Source organism: Geotrypetes seraphini, chromosome 4 (genome assembly GCF_902459505.1).
Source record: "Geotrypetes seraphini chromosome 4, aGeoSer1.1, whole genome shotgun sequence".
Lineage (NCBI taxonomy): Eukaryota > Metazoa > Chordata > Amphibia > Gymnophiona > Dermophiidae > Geotrypetes > Geotrypetes seraphini.
In genome coordinates this window covers 162,577,732-162,594,184 of record NC_047087.1, presented here as the reverse complement: position 1 = coordinate 162,594,184, position 16,453 = coordinate 162,577,732, and the positions used below count along the sequence as shown (strand labels likewise).

The 16,453-nt window shown below is 50.5% G+C and overlaps 1 protein-coding gene across 3 annotated transcripts in view; it reads right to left on the bottom strand.

The window, feature by feature from the left end:
* NUTF2 (nuclear transport factor 2) overlaps nucleotides 1-16,453 on the bottom strand; it is a 309,632-nt gene that overhangs the window by 209,402 nt on the left and 83,777 nt on the right. For all 3 annotated transcript variants that reach the window (XR_004539152.1, XM_033941247.1, XM_033941248.1), the window contains exon 3: nucleotides 4,446-4,517. Coding sequence is in view for 2 of the 3 variants with exons in the window: in XM_033941247.1 (XP_033797138.1) it covers nucleotides 4,446-4,517 (72 nt within the window). In the remaining variant the exon portion in view is untranslated. The remainder of the gene's footprint in view (nucleotides 1-4,445; nucleotides 4,518-16,453) is intronic.

Genomic DNA, 16,453 nt, shown 5'->3' with positions numbered 1-16,453 from the left:
CTGATGAAAGTATGGTACGTCTCCAACAGGAGTTAGCTTCCCTTAAAAACAAAGTACAAGAGATCACAAACACACAGGTGTCCCGGTGGAAGGTAAAATTATGGTCTTACCTGTTAATTTTCTTTCCTTTAGAAGCAGCAGATGAATCCAGAGACTAGTGGGTATAGCTCACATCGATCAGCAGGTGGAGATAGAGAACTGATTAACAGTTGGCCTTAAAGCCTGGTGTTCCTCCTGTTGATTCAGTTATGCATGTTGCCCAAGCATCCCGAAAGGAGAATGAGCATCCACAAAACTTCATTCCAGTAGAAAATGTGCCACTCAGAAATGAAATAATACAATTACCAACCATATCCCAACTGAACAAAGAAACAAACAACCTACACACCGCCAGTGCACATGGGGAGGGGCTCTTGATTCATCTGCTGCTTCTAAAGGAAAGAAAATTAACAGGTAAGACCATAATTTTACCTTCCATAGCAAAGCAGCAGATGAATCCAGAGACTAGTGGGATGTAGCAAAGCAAACTCAAACCGGGTGGGACGCCAATGCCGCCTCCGCCAGCACTGCAGCGCCAAAACTAGCCTCCGAACGGGCCGCTACATCTAAACGATAATGCTTCGAAAAGATATTTCCCGACGACCACATGGCCGCCCGGCAAATTTCCTCTAAAGACATCCCCCCGGACTCCGCCCAAGACGTAGCCAATGCCCGAGTGGAATGAGCATGAAGGTGCTCCGGTACTTTCTTCCCTGTCAACACATAAGCCGAAGCAATAGTTTCTTTGACCCAACGAGCAATGGACGCTTTAGACGCCGCCATCCCCTTGTTCTTACCCGCGAACAACACGAAGAGATGGTCCGACCAACGAAAATCATTCGTCACCCCCAAATAATGGAGAAGGATACGTCGTACATCTAGTAGACGCAAAGACAAAAATCGTTTACCCCAATCCTCCTTCCGGAAGGATGGGAGGAATAAACTCTGGTTCACATGAAATGAAGAAATAACCTTAGGCAGGAAGGACGGCACCGTACGTACCGATACCCCAGTTTCCGAAAAACGTAAAAAGGGTTCTCTGCAAGAAAGCGCCTGAAGTTCCGAAACTCGCCTCGCCGAAGCCATCGCCACCAAAAATACTGTTTTCAGCATGACATCCTTCAAAGTGGCTGCTGACAGGGGCTCAAAAGGTGCCCCCTGCAACCTCCCAAGGACGAGTTTAAGATTCCATGAGGGACAAATTCGCTTTACCGGCGGGCGGATATGGTGAACCCCCTTGAGGAAACGGACTACGTCCGGCTGCGAAGCTAGCGTCGCGCGAGCCACCCGGCCCCTGTAACAGGCAAAGGCCGCCACCTGAACCTTTAAAGAGTTATAGGCTAACCCTTTCTCTACGCCCTCCTGCAGAAAGGCAAGAATAGCCGGCAGAGATGCATGGAAGGGCGCAATTCCCTGTCGTCCGCACCATGCATCAAAAATCTTCCAGACTCTCGCATAGGAGGCCGAAGTCGAAATTTTCTTAGCTTTAAGAAGCGTGGCAATCACCTGCTCTGAATAGCCCTTCTTCTTTAGCCTTGACCGCTCAATAGCCAGGCCGTAAGACCAAAGCGGGCCGGATCTTCCATCAAGATTGGACCCTGAGTTAGTAAGTCCGGAGTTACCTGGAACGTTACCCGATCGCCTACTGAAAGCTGAATCAGATCTGCGTACCACGGCCAACGCGGCCAATCCGGAGCCACCAGGATCACTCTGCCGTGAAAGAGAGAGATGCGTTGTAACACCCGACCTATCATGGGCCAAGGCGGGAACACATACAGAAGGGAATTTGGAGGCCAAGGGAGAGCTAACGCGTCCACCCCCTCCGAGCCCTTCTCCTTGCGTCTGCTGAAGAACCGAGGCAACTTCGCATTGCGGGATGAGGCCATGAGATCCATCTCTGGCAACCCCCAACGACGGACTAGCAGGCCGAACGCTCGAGCAGACAACTCCCACTCGCCCGGATCTAGAAGATTTCTGCTGAGGAAGTCCGCTTGCACGTTTTCGTGCCCTGCAATGTGTGCCGCCGACAGAAGCGGAACATGCCCCTCTGCCCACCGAAACAATCTCCTTGCCTCTGCGGCCAACTGCGGACTCCGGGTGCCCCCCTGACGATTGACATATGCGACCGCCGTGACACTGTCCGAAAAGATCCTGGTCGGCCTGTCCTGAATCAGGGACTGAAAAGCCTGCAGCGCCAGCCTGATCGCTTTTAATTCCAGCAAATTGATGGGCCACTGGGCCTCCTCTAAGGACCACACCCCCTGCACTGAAGTTTGCAGGCACTGGGCCCCCCAGCCCAGCAGACTGGCATCCGTCGTAACCACCACCCAGTCCGGTGTGGCCAACGGCATGCCCCTCCACAGATGCCACTTGTGGAGCCACCACTGCATGCTGCGAGCTGCTCGAAGACTCCATTGGAGACGCACATTGTAGTTCAGAGAAGCTGGGGACCAGCAAGAGAGAAGAGACTGTTGTAAGGGCCTCATGTGGCACCGAGCCCAGGGGACCACCTCCAGAGTCGCCACCATGGAACCCAGAACCTGTACATAATCCCAAACCCGAGGTCTGGCCGACCCGAGAAGTAGGAGAATCTGAGCCTGCAATTTCTCCCCCCGGTCTCGGGGTAGAAACACTCTCCCCAGAGCCGTGTCGAACCGCACCCCCAGATGCACCAAAGACTGCGACGGGGACAGAAAACTCTTGGGAAAGTTGACGATCCACCCCAACGACTGAAGGAGAGAGATTACTCTCTGAGTTACCGACAAACTCTCCTGTCTGGACGAGGCGCGGATCAACCAGTCGTCTAAGTAAGGATGTACCCGAATCCCTTCCTTGCGTAGAAAGGCTGCTACCACCACCATGACTTTGGAAAAGGTGCTGGGAGCCGTTGCCAGGCCAAAGGGCATTGCCCGAAACTGATAATGCTGGCCAAGAATCGCAAACCGCAGATACCGCTGATGCGGAGGCCAGATCGGGATATGGAGGTACGCCTCCTTGAGATCGAGGGACGTGAGGAACTCTCCCGGTCTTACAGCCGCAATAACCGAGCGTACCGTCTCCATCCGGAAATGGCGAACACTGAGAAATCTGTTGACCCCTTTGAGATCCAGCACCGGTCTGAATGACCCCCCCTTCTTTGGTACAATAAAGTAAAGGGAATATATCCCGCGGCCTACCTCTTCCGGGGGCACCGGTACCACCGCCCCCAGATCGAGCAGCACCTGAAGAGTCATGCGTACCGCGTCTCCCTTGGCCGCCCCATGGCACGGGGACACCAAAAAAGAATCTATGACGGGAGAGGCGAACTCCAACTTGTACCCTTCTTGAACAATGTCCAACACCCACTGATCTGACGTGATTGTGGCCTACTCCGCCCGGAACGCCGAAAGCCGGCCCCCTAAGGGAAAGGCGGAGGGAGCCAAGCCCCCGTCATTGTGGAGTGCGATTGGCTGGGGTACGTGTTGGCTGACCTGCAGAGGGTTTCGTCGTACGAAAGGAACCCCTCTGCTGAAACCTAGGTCTCGAAGCAGAGAAAGAACTAGATGCAGATCTGAAGAATGGTTTACCAGACCTGGATCTCCTAACATCCCTGAAGCGCGGTCTAGACGATGCGGACCTCACCGGGGGCCTAGCCCTATCCTCCGGTAAACGCTGAGTTTTGGTATCCCCAAAATCCTTCACCAATTTATCTAAATCTTCTCCAAACAATAAACCCCCTTTAAAAGGGAGTCTCACCAGCCGAAGCTTGGATGCTGCATCTGCCGCCCAATGGCAGAGCCATAAGGATCTGCGCGATACCACCGAAAGGGGATGGGGGGGTGAAGAGGATGGTAGTCCAGGGATGGGGCAGTGACAGGAACAGAATTTTTCCCTGTGTCATTCTCTACCACTGATCTAGAGCAGTGGTTCCCAACCCTGTCCTGGAGGACCACCAGGCCAATCGGGTTTTCAGGCTATCCCTAATGAATATGCTTGGAGCAGATTTGCATGCCTGTCACTTACATTATATGCAAAACTCTCTCATGCATATTCATTAGGGCTAGCCTGAAAACCCGATGGTCCTCCAGGACAGGGTTGGGAACCACTGATCTAGAGGACTGTGAGAATTGCTTAACCAATGCTTCAGAGTTCTTTAATATGACATGGAATGGCAAATGGTGCAGCAATTCAGGACTGCTGGTACAGTTCTTTGTGAGTGACTTGGTATTTTAATATTGGGAGTTATTTACTACATCAAAGTTAAGATACATAAGGGGTAGTGTGAGCGGGTTAAGTCAGAGAATGGGCCGTAAATGCTTATGCATATGTAAATATGGTTTACAAGAGTCATCTAGGAACTTGTTACTTTTGCTTTAAAGAACACCACTGATACAGCAACAAAAATACAGATTTTCCTTTTTACTTACTGATAACTTCTCAACAATAGCAGCTTTACCCTGACACTGCTGCCCTTCCCATGTAAGGCATGAGGAATCAATCTGAAATGCAGCAAGAAAAAAAATTCAGTAATTTTTTTCTAAGTTTGATAAGTCTTTCATAATTATTAACAGTTTAAGCTCTCTCCATCCCCCATCTCCCCAACCAGAGATAAAACCTTTATATTTGCCAGAAACATTTAACCATATACACCAACAGAATCGTACTAAAATAGCATATAGTGATCAGAAAAAAAAAAATTAAAAAAAATTTCAGGGTCCATTTTTATGTCATGCTGCAGATGTTTAAAAATCTGTTCATGCAATGAATGCCTCCTAATAAGTTTATCAAGAGAATAGACATACCACAAAGTATTATACAATTCCATTATACCTCCTCCACATTTCAAATGGTGTCGGCCATGATACAAATAGAGTTTGTACCTTCAAGCTAAGAGGGTACAAACTCAGATTGAGATTCCGCCAGGGAATGAAAACACCTACTGTACCTGAATGTAAACTGCTTTAGTAAGAGGGTAAATCATAAAGTAAAGGCAAAGTATATTTGTCGGCTATAATAGAAGTAACTGTGAGCAATTAAACATACATTTTTTCATATGTGTGTGTGTGATTTTTGGGCTCAGTGAGATGAATACTCAGCATAACTCTGAAACACATGGAGAGATGTTAATCAAATTTGGTATACATATGACTATCTGGAGAAAAATACTGTGCGGGTGGGAAGGGGATGATATGCAAAAATTATCTTAAACTACAGATATTAGTGTCTAACCCATAGTTTTCGGGTTCACTGAAATGAATACTGACAGTAAAGTTTTGCGGGAGCCTCGGAGGTGGACAGAAAAGGCAGGGCCTGCTGCCCTGCAAAGAAGTGCAGCACTCGGGAGACAGGAGGGTGGGGGGAGAAAAGGCAAAGCCCGCTGCCCTGAAGAAGTGCAGCACTTGGGAGACAGGAGGTGGACAGAAAAGGCAGGGCCAGCTGCCCTGCAAAGAAGTGCAGCTCAGTCAGTCGGGAGAAACAGGGCTGTTTTGTGTTGTGTATTCAGAACACATGTCTGGTAAGTGATCATTTAAATGAATTTTGGGGGGGCTTTCTTTTAGGCTTTGTCCTTTCAAAGTTTATTGCACTTTCTCTGGATTTTTGCTTTTCAGCATGGGGGGGGGTTAGCTTTTTTTAGACGGCCTGTTCCGTATTTTCTGTGTGTGTTTTATTGACTTCTGACCATATGCATATCATAGTGTACTGTTATCTAGTTTTTTAAGGGGAAATCAGCATTTAAGAATTCTTTTTGTTAGTGTGTGTATCAAAGTGTAGGACTATACAAGTGTAGAATGGAAATGAGTCAACTGATGGGTCTGAACTGAAGTAATATATAGAAGGTAAACAAAATACAATGTAAAAGAGAGAATTGGGCGTGAGTGTGTCAATGAGAGGAAAAGAGAGATGGTGTACATGGGGAATGGAAGAAAGAGGAGAATTTTTGGTCATAGGGAGGGAGTGAGGTACAGATGATAGGGAAGAAAAAGATGAGGGAGAAAGCAATGTTACTTACCGTAACAGTTGTTATCCAGGGACAGCAGGCAGCTATTCTCACTAGTGGGTGATGTCATTCGACAGAGCCCCGATGCGGACGTCTCACAAGCATACTTGCTTGAAGAAACTTCAGAAGTTTCGAGATGCCCGCACCGCGCATGCGCGAGTGCCTTCCCGCCCGATGGTCCGAGCGTGTTTCCTCAGTTCAGGTAGCTAGCAGAGAAGCCAACCCAGGGGAAGTGGGTGGGACGTGAGAATAGCTGCCTGCTGTCCCTGGATAACAACTGTTACGGTAAGTAACATTGCTTTATCCCAGGACAAGCAGGCAGGTATTCTCACTAGTGGGTGACCTCCAAGCTAACCTCAATGGGATGGTGGGAGAGTTGGCAACTTAGGAGAATAAATTCTGTAATACTGTTTGGCCAAACTGTCCATCCCGTCTGAAAAAAGCATCCAGACAATAATGAGAGGTGAATGTATGAACCGAGGACCAAGTGGCAGCCTTACAAATCTCCTCAATCGGTGTCGATCTGAGGAAGGCTACAGAGGCCGCCATTGCTCTGACCCTATGGGCTGTGACTTTACAGGGAAGGGGTAATCCAGCCTGGGCATAGCAGAAAAAAATGCAAGCCACCATCCAATTGGAGATGGTATGCTTCGAGACAGGGCATCCCAACTTGTTCGGATCAAAGGAGACGAAAAGTTGAGGAGCAGTTCTGTATGGTTTGGTGCGATCCAGGTAGAAAGCCAAAGCACGTTTACAGTCCAGAGTATTAAGAGCAGATTCTCCAGGATGAGAATGAGGCTTTGGAAAAAACACTGGAAGTACAATGGATTGGTTGAGATGAAATTCAGAGACCACTTTAGGCAGGAATTTCGGATGAGTGCGGAGGACCAACTTGTCATGATGGAATACTGTGAACGGCGGATCCGCTACTAAGGCCTGAAGCTCACTGACTCTGTGGGCAGAAGTGAGGGCAACAAGAAAAACCACTTTCCAAGTGAGAAACTTCAGCGGAGTCTTGTTGAGAGGCTCAAAAGGAGGTTTCATAAGTTGAGAAAGGATAACATTGAGGTCCCAAACCACTGGAGGAGGTTTGAGAGGAGGATTGACATGTAAAAGTCCTTTCATAAATCTGGAAACCACAGGATGAGCAGAGAGAGGTTTCCCTTGCAGAGGCTGATGGAAAGCCGCAATTGCACTCAGATGGACTCTGATCAATGTAGACTTGAGGCCAGAATGAGACAGGTGTAGAAGATAGTCCAAAATAGAAGAGAGGGAGGCTCGTTGAGGCTCCTTACGATTAGAAACACACCATGAAGAAAATCTAGTCCACTTTTGGGAGTAGCATTGTCTAGTAGCAGGCTTCCCGGAAGCCTCCAACACATCCCTCACCGCCTGGGAAAACTGGTGGGGAGTCACGTTGAGAGGAACCAAGCTGTCAGGTGGAGAGACTGCAGGCTGGGATGGAGCAGAGATCCTTGATGCTGAGTAAGCAGTGAAGGAAACACTGGAAGAAGGAATGGCTCCCTGCTGCTGAGTTGAAGTAGAAGGTTGCCTGGGCCACCGAGGAGCTATTAGAATCATGGTGGCATGATCTGACTTGAGCTTGACCAGAGTCTTTTGAATGAGAGGGAACGGAGGAAATGCATAGAGAAAGAGATTCCTCCAGTCCAGAAGAAAGGCATCTGCCTCGAGGCGATGAGGAGTGTAGATCCTAGAGCAGAATTGAGGCAGTTTGCAGTTGTGGGGAGCTGCAAAGCAATGTTACTTACCGTAACAGTTGTTATCCAAGGACAGCAGGCAGCTATTCTCACTAGTGGGTGATGTCATCCGACAGAGCCCCGATACGGACATCTTGCAAGCATGTCTTGCTTGAAGAAACTCAGAAGTTTCGAGATGCCCGCACCGCGCATGCGCCAGTGCCTTCCCGCCCGATGCACCGGGCGTGTCTCCTCAGTTCAGGTAGCTAGCCTGAGAAGCCAACCCAGGGGAGGTGGGTGGGACGTGAGAATAGCTGCCTGCTGTCCCTGGATAACAACTGTTACGGTAAGTAACATTGCTTTATCCCAGGACAAGCAGGCAGGTATTCTCACTAGTGGGTGACCTCCAAGCTAACCCCAATGGGATGGTGGGATAGTTGGCATTTAAGAGAACAAATTTCGTAACACTGTTTGGCCAAACTGTCCATCCCGTCTGGAGAAAGTATCCAGACAATAATGAGAGGTGAAGGTATGAACCGAGGACCAAGTGGCAGCCTTACATATCTCCTCAATCGGTGTCGATCTGAGGAAGGCTACAGAGGCTGCCATTGCTCTGACCTTGTGGGCTGTGACCTTACAGGGAAGGGATAATCCAGCCTGGGCATAGCAGGAAGAGATACAAGCCGCCATCCAGTTGGAGATGGTGCGCTTCGATACAGGTCGTCCCAACTTGTTAGGATCAAAGGAGACGAAAAGTTGAGGAGCAGTTCTGTGAGGCTTTGTGCGATCCAAGTAGAAAGCTAAAGCACGTTTACAGTCCAGAGTGTGCAAAGCAGATTCTCCAGGGTGAGAATGAGGTTTTGGAAAGAACACTGGAAGCACGATGGATTGGTTGAGGTGAAATTCAGAGACCACTTTAGGCAAGAATTTCGGATGAGTACGAAGAACCACCTTGTCATGATGGAATACTGTAAATGGTGGATCTGCCACTAGGGCCTGAAGCTCACTGACCCGGCGAGCAGAAGTGAGGGCCACCAGAAAAACCACCTTCCAGGTGAGATACTTAAGAGGAGCCTTGTTGAGAGGTTCAAACGGAGGCTTCATCAGATGAGACAGGACAACATTGAGATCCCAAACCACAGGAGGAGGTTTGATAGGAGGGTTGACATGAAAAAGTCCTTTCATAAATTTGGAAACCACAGGATGAGCAGACAAAGGTTTCCCTTGTAGAGGCTGATGGAAAGCCGCAATAGCACTTAGGTGGACTCGTATAGAGGTAGACTTGAGACCAGACTGAGACAAGTGTAGAAGATAGTCCAATACAGAAGCTAGGGAAACTCGCTGAGGTTCCATGGCATTGGAAATACACCAGGAAGAGAATCTAGTCCATTTTTGGGAATAGCATTGTCGAGTAGCCGGCTTCCTGGAAGCCTCCAAGACCTCCCTCACTGCTTGAGAGAACTGGTGAGGAGTTATGTTGAAAGGAACCAAGCTGTCAGGTGGAGGGACTGCAGGTTGGGATGAAGTAGTGAACCTTGATGTTGAGTAAGTAGTGAAGGAAACACTGGAAGAAGTATCGGCTCCCTGCTGCATAGTTGAAGCAGAAGGGAGAACCAAGGTTGTCTGGGCCACCGAGGAGCAATCAGAATCATGGTGGCATGGTCTGATCTCAACTTGACCAGAGTCTTCTGAATGAGAGGAAATGGAGGAAACGCATATAGGAAGCGATTCCCCCACTCCAGGAGAAAGGCATCTGCCTCGAGACGGAGAGGAGTGTAGATCCTGGAGCAAAACTGAGGCAGTTTGAAGTTGTGGGGGGCTGCAAAGAGGTCTATCTGAGGCGTTCCCCACTGAGCAAAGATCTGATGAAGGGGGTCGGAATGGAGCGTCCATTCGTAGGGCTGGAGAAGACGACTCAATTTGTCTGCTAAGACGTTGTCTTTCCCCTGAATGTAGACAGCTCTGAGGAAGGTGTTGTGGCGGACCGCCCAATCCCAGACTCAAAGAGCTTCCTGACAAAGAGGGGCCGAGCCCGTGCCCCCTTGTTTGTTGACATAATACATGGCGACCTGATTGTCTGTGCGAATAAGGACCACCATGTCGTGAAGTAGATGCTGAAAAGCTTGGAGAGCATTGAAGATGGCTCTGAGCTCCAGAAGATTGATTTGATGGAGTCGTTCCGCACTGGTCCAGAACCCCTGAGTGCGAAGACCATCCAGATGAGCCCCCCATGCATAGTTCGATGAATCTGTCGTGAGAATTTTCTGGTGGGGAGGAGAGTGAAACAGCAAACCTCTGGATAGATTCGAAGAGGTCATCCACCAGAGAAGAGACTGCCGTAGAGCAGGAGTGACTACAATGTGACGGGACAACGGGTCGGACACCTGAGTCCACTGAGATGCCAGGGTCCATTGAGGAATTCTGAGATGTAGTCTGGCAAAAGGCGTCACATGAACTGTAGATGCCATGTGGCCCAAAAGGACCATCATGTGTCTCGCCGAGATGGACGGGCGAGAAGACACCGACTGGCAGAGTAGAAGGAGAGCATCCATGCGTTGAGGAGGAAGGAATGCTCGAAGTTGAATGGTATCCAGGACAGCCCCGATGAAGGGGAGAGACTGGGTGGGCTGAAGATGTGACTTGGGAAAGTTGATCTCGAAGCCCAAGCTCTGTAGGAAACAAATTGTAGTCAAGGTCGCCGAAATGACCTCTGGAGCCGACGGTGCCTTGATGAGCCAGTCGTCGAGGTATGGAAACACCTGGAGACCCATGTTCCGGAGTGCAGCGGCCACCACCACCAGACACTTCGTGAAGACTCTGGGAGACGAGGAAAGGCCGAATGGAAGCACTCGATACTGCAGATGTAGATGTCCCACCCGAAATCTGAGAAACTTGCGGGAGGCCGGATGTATCGGGATGTGAGTGTAGGCCTCCTTGAGGTCCAGAGAGCATAACCAATCGTTCTACTCGAGGAGGGGGTAGAGAGAAGCAAGGGTCAGCATGCGGAACCGTTCCTTGACCAAAAACTTGTTGAGGACACGAAGGTCCAAAATGGGGCGCAGATCGCCCGTCTTCTTCGGAACCAAGAAGTACCGGGAGTAGAATCCCCGGTTTCGCTGATCTAATGGCACCGGCTCGACGGCGTGAAGCCGAAGAAGAGCCTGAGCCTCTTGGAGAAGAAGAGCGGTCTGCGTCGAGTTGGAAGGATACTCTCTTGGCGGGTGGTCCGGGGGGACCCGTTGGAAATGAAGAGAGTATCCCTCTCTTACGATGGTAAGGACCCAGAGGTCCGTGGTGATCGTCTCCCATCGATGACAAAAATGGTGGAGACGACCCCCGATGGGAAAAACGGGAGGAGACAGAACGAAGTCGGTTATGCTCCCTGGAAGAGAGTCAAAAAGGCTGAGTAGCCTTGGGTGCAGCCGGCATCTGAGGCTTCTGTTGAGTCTTTTGAGGAGGCTGTCTCTTTGCAGGCTGTCTCGCAGGAGGAGTCTGTCTTGGCTGATAACGCCGCTGGTAAATCAGAGGCGGCCTAGAGGGACGAGACTGCTGAGGCTTAGGCTTAGGCCGCAGAATAGACTGGAAGGACTTCTCATGGTCCGAAAGCTTTTTAGTAACAGTCTCGATAGACTCATCGAACAGATCAGCCCCCGCACAAGGCACATTAGCAAGTCTGTCTTGAAGGTTCGGATCCATATCAATGGTACGGAGCCATGCCAGGCGACGCATGGCGACCGAACAGGCCGCAGCACGTGCCGAGAGTTCGAAGGCATCGTAGGAGGATTGCATGAGCTGCAGGCGTAACTGAGAAAGGGTCGCCACCACCTCTTCAAATTCGAATCGAGCTTGAGCATCGATAAAGGGGATGAACTTGCGGAGCACCGGCAAGAAAAAGTCCAAGTATGAAGAGAAGAAAAAATTATAATTTAGCACTCGAGTTGCCATCATCAAATTTTGGTAGATACGTCTACCAAATTTATCCATCGTCCTCCCTTCACGGCCCGGAGGTACTGAGGCGTACACCTGGGAGGGATGAGATCGTTTGAGGGAGGACTCGACCAGAAGTGACTGATGAGAAAGTTGCGCCCCTTCAAACCCCTTGTGATGGACGATGCGGTATCGAGCATCCAATTTACTGGGAACTGCAGGTATGGAATACGGTGTTTAAAAACAACGCATGAAAGTCTGGTCAAGCAGTTTATGCAGAGGAAGGCGAAGCGTCTCCGCTGGAGGTTGAGGCAAATGCATGGTGTCCAGATACTCCTTAGAATATCGAGAACCAGTGTCCAACGTCACATCCAAATCATCCGCCATTTGTCGAAGGAAGGATGAAAAAGAAAGTTGGTCCGCCAGCGCCGGCCGGCGAGACGGACTAGAAGAGGTGGAAGCCTCCGGATCCAGAGAAAGCTGAGAGCGGCAAGGAGAATAGGAGGTAGATGGTTCCTCATACTCCGGTCCCTCAGGCGGGGATAAATCTGACGAGGAGTATCCCATACGCTGGATCTTCTTTTGCGGGGACACCTCCGAATGACGTGAAGAGTGTCGAGAGGAGTGTCGAGATCAATGCCCCTCCCGGTGACGGGATGGGGAGCGAGATCTTCTGTGCATCGCACGATCCCCCGAAGCCTCCAAGGAATGGATTGGACTTGATGCAGTGGATCGTAGAGGTGGTAAGGATGCGGACTCACGCAGTGCCACCCAGGTCTGGTATGGAGTGCGGAAGAACTCTTCCTGCGATGCAGTATGCCCAGGACTTCGACTATCAGGGGCTGACACAGCACTCTGCTGTCGAGGGGGCGTGATGGGCTCCAAAGGTGGCATGTTACTAAATGAAGCCCGCCTGGAAGCACCCGCCGCCCTCCGCCGATCCTCCTCGTCGAGCAGAGAGATCGTACGACGAGGAGGAGGGGGAGGGGGCGGATCGCCCCCCTGGGCCGAGCTCGGGAGGTCACCCTGAATGGAGGCGATAAGCCGAGATCCCATAGAGTGCATAAGCTCGACAAACTGAGCTTCCAGCAGGGATCGCAGCGAAGCCGATATGGAGGGATCCGCACCGAAAGGGGGTCCTCCAGCACGGTCTTCGCGCTCCTTTGTGGCCAAGTGCTTCTGCTTGCTAGCTTTAGGCACCTTGATGACCACCGGAGGGACAGCGGAAGGCAGTACCTGAGCCGAGGAGACGGGGACAGGCACCGATGCTGGACCGGAAGCAGAAGTCGGAGTGAACGATGCCGGCTTCACGATGCCCGATGCAGGGGTTGTCGATGCAGGTTTCGAACGAACTGGCGAAACCACCGTGGAAGTTGAAGCCAATGGCTCTTTGGCAGACTCCATCTTAAACATCGACTCCCAAAGTAAGCAGCGCCGTTTGAACGATCGCGCAGTGAGCGTGGAACAAGGCCGGCACGATTTCGGAACGTGGTCTGGACCAAGACACTGAAGACAGCGTCGATGCGGGTCCGTCAACGAAATCGCACGCTGGCACTTGCTGCACTTTTTAAAACCGGTGATTGGCCGGGACATAGGCCGGAAAATCGTCGCCGCTAGGTCGAAGGTGCTCGGCCTAAGCCACGAGGCCGGCCCGGCCGAACCGCCGGAAGAAATAATTTTAACTTTTTTTTTTTTTTAGAAAACTTAAAATTGAAATAAATAAATCAAATAAACAACAAAACGCGGTAGAAAAGAAGGCAAAATACTGAAATTCAGTCAGCGCAGAATGAAGTGAAACTTCTCAGCTCCGCGGAAAGAAAAGAACTGAGGAGACACGCCCGGTGCATCGGGCAGGAAGGCACTGGCGCATGCGCGGTGCGGGCATCTCAAAACTTCTGAGTTTCTTCAAGCAAGACATGCTTGCAAGATGTCCGTATCGGGGCTCTGTCGGATGACATCACCCATTAGTGAGAATACCTGCCTGCTTGTCCTGGGATAAAGAGGTCTATCTGAGGCGTCCCCCACTGAGAGAAGATCTGATGAAGGGGCTTGGAATGGAGAGTCCATTCGTGAGGTTGGAGGAGACGACTTAAGTTGTCTGCCAAGGCATTGTCCTTCCCCTGAATGTAGACAGCTTTGAGGAAGGTGTTGTGGCGAACCGCCCAATCCCAGACACGGAGAGCTTCCTGGCAGAGGGAGGCCGATCCCGTGCCACCCTGCTTGTTGACATAATACATGGCTACCTGGTTATCCGTGCGAATGAGGACCACCAGGTCGTGAAGCAGATGTTGAAAAGCTTGAAGAGCATTGAAAATCGCCCTGAGTTCCAGAAGATTGATATGGCACAGCCGGTCCGCACTGGTCCAGAAGCCTTGGGTGCGAAGACCGTCCAGATGAGCCCCCCATGCATAGGTCGAGGAATCGGTTGTGAGAACCTTTTGGTGGGGAGGAGTGTGAAACAGCAAACCTCTGGATAGATTCGAAGAGATCATCCACCAACACAGAGACTGCAGAAGAGCAGGAGTGACCTGGATGTGACGAGTCAAAGGATCTGACACCTGCGTCCACTGAGAAGCCAGGGTCCATTGAGGAATCCTGAGGTGAAGTCTGGCAAAAGGAGTCACATGAACTGTAGAGGCCATGTGGCCCAGGAGAACCATCATGTGTCTCGCTGAGATGGACTGGCGAGAAGACACTGACTGGCATAGATGAAGCAGAGCATCCAGGCGTTGAGGAGGAAGGAACGCTCTGAGCTGAATGGTATCGAGAACTGCCCCGATGAAGGGGAGAGACTGGGTCGGTTGCAGATGAGACTTTGGGAAGTTGATTTCGAATCCCAGACTCTGCAAGAACCAGATAGTCTGTTGGGTCGCCGAGATGACCCCTTGGGCCGAGGCGGCTTTGATGAGCCAATCGTCGAGGTAGGGAAACACCTGAAGACCATGGTTCCGGAGTGCAGCGGCCACCACAACCAGACACTTTGTGAAGACTCTGGGAGACGAGGACAGGCCAAATGGAAGCACTCGATACTACAGATGCAGATGTCCCACCCGAAATCTGAAGAATTTGCGAGAGGCCGGATGAATAGGAATGTGAGTGTAGGCCTCCTTGAGATCCAGGGAGCATAACCAGTCGTTCTGCTCGAGGAGGGGGTAGAGAGAAGCTAGGGTCAGCATGCGAAATCTCTCCTTGACCAGGAACTTGTTGAGAATCCTGAGGTCCAGAATTGGACGCAGGTCGCCCGTCTTCTTCAGAACAAGGAAGTACCGGGAGTAAAACCCCCGGTTGTGTTGGTCCACAGGGACCAGCTCGACGGCCCGAAGCCGGAGCAAAGCCTGAGCTTCCTGAAGAAGAAGGGAGGTCTGGGTCAAGTTGGAAGGATACTCTCTTGGAGGATGGCCCGGGGGGACCCGATGGAACTGAAGAGAGTATCATAGAACATAGAAACATAGAAAGATGACGGCAGAAAAGGGCTATAGCCCATCAAGTCTGCCCACTCTACTGACCCACCCCACTAAGTCAGAGTGTTGCTCGACCCACGTAAAGATCCCACGTGGATGTCCCAGTTATTCTTAAAGTCGAGCACGCTAGTGGCTTTGATCACCTGCACCGGTAGTTTGTTCCAGTGATCCACCACCCTTTCTGTGAAGAAATACTTCCTGGTGTCACCACCAAATCTCCCTCCTCTGAGTTTGAGCGGGTGCCCCCTTGTGACTGGAAGGTCCCTTAGGAAAGAATATGTCGTTTTCCACCTCGATACGATCTGTGACGTACTTAAATGTCTCAATCATGTCACCCCTCTCCCTGCGCTCCTCTAGAGAGTAGATCTGCAACTTGCCCAGTCTTTCCTCGTATGAGAGACCCTTGAGTCCAGAGACCATCCTAGTGGCCATTCGCTGGACTGACTCAGCTCGAAGTACATCTTTACGGTAATGTGGCCTCCAGAATTGCACACAGTACTCCAGATGAGGTCTCACCATGGTTCTGTACAGTGGCATTATGACTTCAGGTTTACGGCTGACGAAGCTTCTATTGATACATCCCATCATACGCCTTGCCTTGGATGAGGCCTTCTCTACCTGTTTGGCAGCCTTCATGTCTGCACTGATGATTACTCCCAAGTCCCGTTCTTCTGAGGTCGTAGCTAGTGTTTCTCCATTCAAGGTGTATGTTCTGCATGGATTTCTGCTGCCGAGATGCATCACCTTACACTTCTTCGCATTGAAGCCCAGCTGCCATGTTGAGGACCAGTTTTCCAACTTGATCAGATCCTGCGCCATACCATCCGTGAGATCGCTTTCACCTACTATATTACACAGTTTGGCGGCGTCGGCAAACAGCACTACTTTTCCCTGAAGCCCTCGGGTCAAGTCCCTTATGAATATGTTAAAAAGGGATGGTCCCAGGACTGAGCCCTGTGGCACTCCACTAGTCACCTCCGATGTCTTAGAGAGGGTGCCATTGACCACCACCCTCTGAAGTCTTCCACTCAGCCAATCATTGACCCATGCAATTAGTTTCTCACCTAACTCCATCGATTTCATCTTGTTTAATAGTCTACGATGTGGGACACTGTCAAATGCTTTACTGAAATCCAAGTACACTATGTCCAGAGACTCTCCCGAGTCTAGCTTTCCTGTCACCCAGTCAAATAAGCTGATAAGATTGGATTGGCATGACCTGCCCCTAGTGAATCCATGTTGACAGGGATCCCTCAGATTCCTCTCATCCAATATCGTGTCTAATTTCCCTTAAGTAGAGTTTCCATGAGTTTACACACTATTGATGTAAGACTTACTGGTCTGTAATTCGC